At 39.7% G+C, this 7,833-nt stretch overlaps 1 protein-coding gene across 1 annotated transcript in view; it reads right to left on the bottom strand.

Annotated features, from left to right (window-relative positions):
• The window catches only part of TMEM194B (transmembrane protein 194B), a gene marked incomplete at its 5' end in the record, with an annotated part of 9,454 nt that extends 3,714 nt beyond the window's left edge, over nucleotides 1-5,740 (bottom strand). The window contains 6 exons of the mRNA XM_009074018.1: nucleotides 847-1,072; nucleotides 1,684-1,798; nucleotides 2,493-2,586; nucleotides 3,570-3,642; nucleotides 3,818-4,046; nucleotides 5,625-5,740. Of these exons, the coding sequence (XP_009072266.1) occupies nucleotides 847-1,072; nucleotides 1,684-1,798; nucleotides 2,493-2,586; nucleotides 3,570-3,642; nucleotides 3,818-4,046; nucleotides 5,625-5,740 (853 nt within the window). The remainder of the gene's footprint in view (nucleotides 1-846; nucleotides 1,073-1,683; nucleotides 1,799-2,492; nucleotides 2,587-3,569; nucleotides 3,643-3,817; nucleotides 4,047-5,624) is intronic.
• Nucleotides 5,741-7,833: the final 2,093 nt, after the last annotated feature.

Here is a 7,833-nt window from a genome sequence, read left to right as displayed (position 1 = left end):
CAGCAGGCTCCACAGCTATGGAACAGTCTGCACTAAAGACTGAATCTGGATGTCATTTCTGAAGGGAAAAAACCAGATGCAAATTGCCAGGGCTTTTTAGAATCTTCACTGGAGTGTTGTGCTTGTGATAAAACATACTTCAAATCCAAGGATGAGCAAACACCTTGTTCCCATATTGCTAACAAAAATCCTGAGAAAACTAAGGTCTACCTATTGCAAGCAGTTCCCATTCCAAATGCCACAATGTAAATGGGGCTCTAGGAATATGAGGGAGTATCTCCACAGTTCTAACAGATTGCTCCCATGAGTTAAAGGTCGAGATGTACATCTAGGATAATTACCTTGGAAAACTAAAAATCAATGGAAAACATTTTTGTGGACACAGGTCTCTGAACTCTATCTAACTTGCAAGGACTCTCACTTTGGTGCAGCTGCTTACTTGGTGATAGTAGACTTTTGTCCCATAAGGTTTGGTAGGAGTTACCTGCAGATTCAAACCCAAGGATTCAAAAAACCAAGGCAGTATTGCTGCAGTCTAATCAGCCAAATGGAAATTTTGGTTACCATATGCCACAGACTAGAAGGTGCTATATTTGTCCTTAAGAGCACAGTCACGTTTCTTCATTCTGCACAGAAGAAAACTCATGCTTGAAACTGCCAAATGGAAAATAATTCCTGTGTCTTGGGGCTTTAAACCTTTTCTACTGTAGATTTACATTTGGTAAAAATCTGAACTAGTACTAGACATTCCTAAATCATTACTGAAGTGTAAGAGGTTTTCATTAGCAGCCTCCAATATTTCCTGGTGATCCCAGGACTTGGACATATTCACAAACAGACACAAACCTGCCAATGAGACAAGCAGCACCAAGGGGGTAACACAGGCCTTTGGAGCAGAGACTGACTGCTATCACTGCATATGCAACTTGAGGTATGGTGACACCACAGTAAATCAAGACAAAGGCTGTTAATTGTAGCATCCACGTGAACAAGGTTATGCTGAGTTCAGTGGTAAGTGGCCCATGCTGATAGCAAGTGGCAAAGCTGGTAATCCCAACAGACAGGAAATACCCTGCAGGAACAGAAAAGGACATGGAGAAAAAGGTGCAAACTACCCCTATAAACTTGAGCAGCTTTCTTCACAAAGCTTGTGAAGTGCAGCCTGCTGATTCTTGTGTTGTACAGAGATTACGTTTTGTGTGCTTTGTGTTTCAGAAGTGTGCAAAGAGTTCACAAGGTGATCTATGAACAGCCTTTAGCTAATGCACTGAGCTGCACATGAATTCTCCCCATGTGACAATGTCCAGGCAGGTACCAGATCAATAGGTCTGTCAGCCCCTGCAGCCACATCCAGTTAGTAATTTATGCATTCAGTACAAACCAGAGGAGCTGCCCTTCTGCTCTTACAGGGAAGGTAATGGCAAATCACTGAACAAACAGTACAGGCAAAATCTGCTCTTAAAACTACTAGTACACTACATCAAACTCTTTGTTTAATGGTACGATGTGAGTAAATGCTCCTTTGAGTGGATTAGGAACCTACGGAATATTTCAACATCTATGGCTTAGGAGAAAAAAGTATTCCATAAATGAGTCACTTGATTTTCTTTTTTATGTGCAGGTATTCATCTGACCACTAAATTAAATCAAAATCTGCAGCATGTTTTTTTGTAATTTTCTTACCCAACAGGTAGTTTCTGTGTTCAGACCACAACCACTGCATATTCTCTTTGAAGCAGTAAATCAAATAGAAAGAGGCCATGCAGCAGCCACTCATTAAGATCCAGAAGGTACTGTGCTGGAAATAAAAAAGGTAAAAAAATACTTTTAAAGCAAAAAAATTCAAGTCAGAATCAGGACTTTTGTTGGCAAAAGAACTCACAGGCAAAAGCAGATGTGATATTCTTGAGACCTACAGAGCTTACGATCTGCATTAAGCCTTCCACTGCACAGTCCTCTGCATGCTACAATTAAACAGTATCGATTCTAAGTGGAGCAACTGCATCTCTGTATTTGGGTATCATGTCCTAGTGTCAAAGTATAGGCCTGTTGCAGTGTGTTCTCAATTAACATATCTCAGCAGTATTATGCGAATGCACAGACTCTGTAAAAGTAAAGGAAAAATTCACATCTGCCTTGCAATGAATTGTCTCTGGTGAATGGAAAAGAATCTGTCCTAGTTGCCACTAAAACTATGTAGGGTTTTTTCAGATGGACTCAAATTTCAAATTAAGCTTAGCTCCAGCCCAATAAAAATAATTATGTTTCAGAATCAATTCTTCCTGTAGGTCGACAATCTCCTGTTCAGTTTAAACTTGTGAAGAAGCTAACTAGAACTTGATTCTGACCTAACTATTTACTTCATGCAAGCAATCCTGCAGTCATTTCAGTGCAGTTACCAGACCACAAAACCAGAACAAGGTTAGAACCTGGCTCTGTACTCTCACTTCCTATATTATGATGATTATTTTGTTTTAGAAATGTAGATTTACCCTTGGAATAAACCTTTTAAGTGTCAACAGGACAAAGACTAGCAGTGCAATAACACTCAGAATTACTCCAGAAAGGTAAAAGAACTTGGCACTCCTGTAAAGAGAACAAGAGAGAATATAGTGAGAAGTGTGATTTGTAATTGGTTAAGATGCCAACATTTGTAAAAACAGCAGTGATCTTCCATAAGAACTGAACACAGCTGTAAGCTAAGAGTTGTAGTTACATGGTTAACAGGCCCCAGTTCAGATATTAAATCTGTGTAAGGAAAAATTCCAAACAGATACTTGAGGTCACTGGAGTTGTTACAGGCCAGGAGATTGCACTGGGTTTTTTCAAAGCTCACACTATTCCTGATTTCATTTTCTTCTACGTATCAATATGGTGCTGCAGTGCAAGAGAAATTTTATTGCTTTTTTTATTTAAAATGTAAAAAACCCTCTACAAACCCACAAGTTCTTATAAAAGCTTATGCATTTAAAAAGTCTGACTTATTAATTCAGAATGAATGCTATAAACCCTATTGCTGCTCTTCTTGTTCTAGAGGTGCCTCCTGACAATTATTTTGTGACTCAGTTTGCTTTGAAGTCCTGGGCCACATATTTTGCTATAACAATTAAGTATCCTCCCTTCCATGCTATGCAAAACGTGCACCAAAAGAAGGACAGGGAAAGGCTGGCACACAGGTGGAGGCAGATGAGGCCCAAGATGACTTAATCTCAAGCAGTTCTCCCTGAGGAAGGCATTGTTGAAAATATGCAGCATTATTTAGCATTCAGCTAACTCAGTGGTCTACAAAAGGAAGAGAAAATTTTTCTGAATCCACACACTTGCACGCTGAGGATTGTCTTGGTGTCACCCAGTGCAGGAAGCTTGGATACAAGAACCCTAATACAGCTAAGTGAGGAGCACTCCAAGGTATGTTACAATCTGTCCAAACACCAATGGTGTGAAGGAGTTTTAAATACGTGTTCAGTTTCCTTATTTCGCTTTCCCAAAGAACTGCCTCTTTAGCTTAGTGAACAGACCAAAAGACACACAGGCTTTGGGAAAGAAGGTCAAAAGCAGCTACTACTCACCTGCTCAGGCTGTTTGCAAAATGAAACAGAAAAATTCCAGCTACAAACAAAAACAAGAGCTTTCCATCTAGCACTAAAAAAAGGGGGGAAAAAAATAGAAATGGACTTTAGACTAATTCAATCTGAAATGCTGATTATATAAAATATAAACAGAAAAGCCCCCAGCTTCTCACAGAAGAGATGGTATGTTCAGTAGCACTGGCAATACCAAGCTATCTAAACTCCACACTGAAAGCTTTGGTACTTACTTTCTCGTTTCACCCTCACAGTGTATGGTTCAGTTTTGAAGGTTTGTATTTTGAAACATATATCCTCTCCATATTGTTTTATGCTCACTGAAGTTTCTGTACATGTCTCTGGCTTCCAGAGGATTTGAACAGCACATGCAGCAAACTCAAACACAGTTTCTGAATTCTGACAGTTCCTTTTTTCTGAAAGGGGCTCAAACCTGAACTTTTCTCTGCTGTTAACTTTTACCTAAAACCAAACAACAGAATGCATAGAAAATCAGCTCAGAATCACTGTGGAGGTTTTTTCTGAACTATATATCATATATGCCATACATGTGATCATGAAAATCACTCTCAGCTGTTTAATATTGGTTATTTACATACATTTTGTATTTGTGTACAATTTGGATTTGTTTACAATTTATTATTTTATATTTGTTTACAATTAATCACCTTACAAGGTGATTCAGACAACTCATCAGCAACAAAGTTCAGTGGAAGGGCTTCAATCCATCCAAAAGCTCAGTGGGTTTGGTTTTACCGTGACACTTGCTCACACACAAATTTTTAACAATACCAGTCACAGTTGACTGACTGCAGTTTCTTTTGTGGATGTTCATACCCTTACCCCTTCTCCTCCTGAACCATAAGAAATTGGTCTTCCTTTTCTTGTCACTTATAATGCAATCTTCATGTTAGAGACAGAAGATGGATAAGGAAAATGAGAGACAGCATAACCAGAAATTTAAATTTTTTCTGCTGGGTATTTTGGGTTTTTTTACCAGTTTCTAGTGCCCTCCCCAGCAAGCTGATGAAAGAGCTTGTCCACCTTCTAAGATGGGATGAGCTTCCTGAAGACTGTGATTCATTGTGAGCTCTTGATCAGGGCCTATTAGACAGCAAAGACCATCTGCCGAAAAGTGATGCAACGGGCAGTAAACCAGACTTCTACCCAGAGAAGAGACAATGTGTCAGAAAGCAATTTGTTGTGGGAAAAATCTGAGCTTCCTGCTTATAAACATTTACTCCAGCAAAGTTTGTGGGACTGATGGGGGGTTTTACCACCTGAAGTCTGCTACAGTTCATAAAAACATCTGCAGCGTGTTCTTGAGGAAAACAGTCCTGGGAATAGATACAGAGATGTTCTACTTCGTTTTATCTGAGAGTAAATTCCTCCAACAGAGACCAAGTGAAACTTTCCTTCCTTTGCCTGGAGACAAACTTCCCAGAAAAGGAAAGGAACTATGCAGATAGTTTGTTTCCTTCAGCTGTTACTGCTTCCACCCTTGAAGAGATTTTTGTATTGTTTCAAACTAATCTCTAAGTGTGTTTCTTGTAAGATGACCTCTGTTACTGAGGAAAACAGAACTGCACTGCTACTGCTGTTTGCTCATTAGTCACAATCTAACGAATGTTCAGTTCCTACACTGGCCTGGTATGCTACAGTGAGTCAGAGAGCTGCAGTTTGCCCTCTAATGTAAATATTTTATAAAGGCATTTCCTGGGAAAAAACCAGCATTTGTTGCAGAGGTTAACAGTGGTCCATCAATAGAAAAGGTGTGTAACAAAATACAACACATCCCTAAGTTAATGTTTCTGTGGCATCATTGTCCCCTGAGCCTGGCTGACATCCCTTGGACAGAGACCAAACCTGGCTGCACCCCAAGTGGAGGATCTTAATGCTGCATTTGCATCAAGGTCCAACCCATACACCGTTCAAACTAATTACACAGACATGCTGCTCTGATCGTGCTAACTGACCATATGTTCTGCTGGTAAAATGACACGTACTGCATGTCTGACTGATCCCCAAACAGCCTCTTACCTGAAGAGTTGACCAAAGGTACTGTAAGTGAAAGGTTCTGTTTTGAATATAGCAGTAACAGTCTTCATCCTGTTTCTGGATGACATCCATTTCCTGTAATAAGCTACAGTTTCTACCTAGGTAGGGGACAAAAAGGTTAACTTTAAGCATGTATCGAATACATGTAGATAATTTAAGTCCATTTCATTGTTGTCTATGCAGATGGAAATATTCAATATGACTGAGATGAAAATTCAAATTAGATTTCTGATCAAATCACTTAGGCTCCAAAGTAAACTGCAACACCTTTGGAAAAAAATAATAATTAGGTATTTTTAAAAAATGTAATCTATAAAAGCCTGGCTTTGGTATCAGCATTTTGATGGCAGTGGAATGAGGCCTCTGGGCCAAATTCAGCGCTGGCATGAGTGGGTGTAACTCCACAGGAGTTGGTTACACCAGTGGTGAATGCAACTGTGGGAGTCTGAGCAGGTAAACAGCCTTGCATATTAAAACACTCACACAGCACATGATACGACTGCTGACAGCACAAATCATACTCCTCTCCCTCAGAAATGCTCCTGATGTCAAATAACACAACTCCTCTTTTTAAAAAACAATTTGTTTTCTGACATAGTCCAGCATGTAATGAGGCAACTCCACTCCTCGCTCACCAGAAAGTCATTTAATTAGGGATGCTAATTGCTCTAACCCTCCTGAAATGTTAGTGAGCCACTATGATCTTCAGAATGACAACTGCACTTTTGAGCAGAAATGGACCTAAAAGATTCATGGAGCAAACTTTGAATAACACACATTCCAATCTATATACATGTGTAAAATGTACCCTACGGTGCATTACCACAGTGTTCTGGGAACATAATTAAAGAGAAGAATAAAGGAAATAATTACAGATCTGAGCAGAGGGACTCATCTGGCTTACTGAAGAGAAAATGTAGGTCTCAGCCAAACTCGGTAATAACTGCTAACACACTGTCATACACAGAGCAGCAAAATGAGTATGTGCAAACAGTCTCAATCTGGACAAGGAGATAGTTTGCAGGTAAAAACCTGCCATGTCTCTATAAGGAAGCTGAAATTAGGCTAACTTATTTTTGAACTGATTTAATTAAGCCAATGAAAAATACCTGTGTGGAACATTCTTATGTAAGTTTATTATATCACTCCAGCATTAGTGTCCACAGATGATCCTGCTAAATTGGTTTAAACTTAAAATTTGGCCATTTTTATTGGAAAAAAATTAACTATCTGATTAATTTTCATCCATGGCAAATCCAGAGGGGGGAAGCACAGCTATTCAGACAAGGGCTGGTTGTACTTTTAGACAGGCACTTCCCACAAAGGTCATCAGATGACGTTGCAAAAGGATTAATTTGTCTCTGAAGTGCTGCTGACTGATGCAGCAAGTAGGTGAGGCACTACCCAAGGCTAAAACCAAGATAATCCAGTAACAGGAAATGACAATACCCTACTAGCAGGGCTAAAACACAGCCCAGAGTGCCCACACCTTCCCTCCAGGTGTCTTCGGATCGTCTGCCACTACGGATAAAGCTATCCATCCACATCAGAAGTAACCAGCATCACCCATATGAAACGCTAGCAAATATTTTCTTACTTCCCTTAGTTTTAAGGCATTTTTCTTGAAAAAAAAAAATCTGCTTGAAATATTACCTCAGCCTCGTAGAGTGATACAATCATGTGTCAAAAGGAAAGATAGAATCAGAATTAAAAGGCTGGAGGAGACCTCTGAGATCACTGAGTCCAACTATTAGTCTGCCAGTCAGCCACTCGTCTTCAGGTGCTTCTGAGATGGAGGAGGATTTTAGCTACTGTGAGCACTCACAGGTAACTAAAACTCTGTGATTACTGTTTTAGTTTATTAAACATGAGGAAGGGTAGAACTTAGGGCATTATTTTAGCTTAGGTAGCGTCAAAACAATGTATTTACAAGGAAGAAAAACTGGATGCAGATGGACTCAGGACCTGGCAGTATGTGCCAAACTCAAAGGTGAAAAGATCAAGCTGATGAAGACTATCAGCCTTCCTCCCGAGGACCACCAGAGACCATGGGACTAATGCCAAGTGGGAGGAGACGAAGGAGAAGATTATGCTAAGATTTCCAAGAATTAATTGTAATAATGACCACCTATTCCTGGAAATAATGAATGAGTTTTTAACGTATATAAACTGTGAAGTTTTTGTCCCTGGT

The sequence above is a fragment of the Acanthisitta chloris genome, unplaced genomic scaffold (assembly GCF_000695815.1).
Source record: "Acanthisitta chloris isolate BGI_N310 unplaced genomic scaffold, ASM69581v1 scaffold32090, whole genome shotgun sequence".
Taxonomy (NCBI): Eukaryota; Metazoa; Chordata; class Aves; order Passeriformes; family Acanthisittidae; genus Acanthisitta; species Acanthisitta chloris.
The sequence above is the reverse complement of the archived record's forward strand: the minus strand, read 5'-3'. Positions and strand labels throughout refer to the sequence as shown.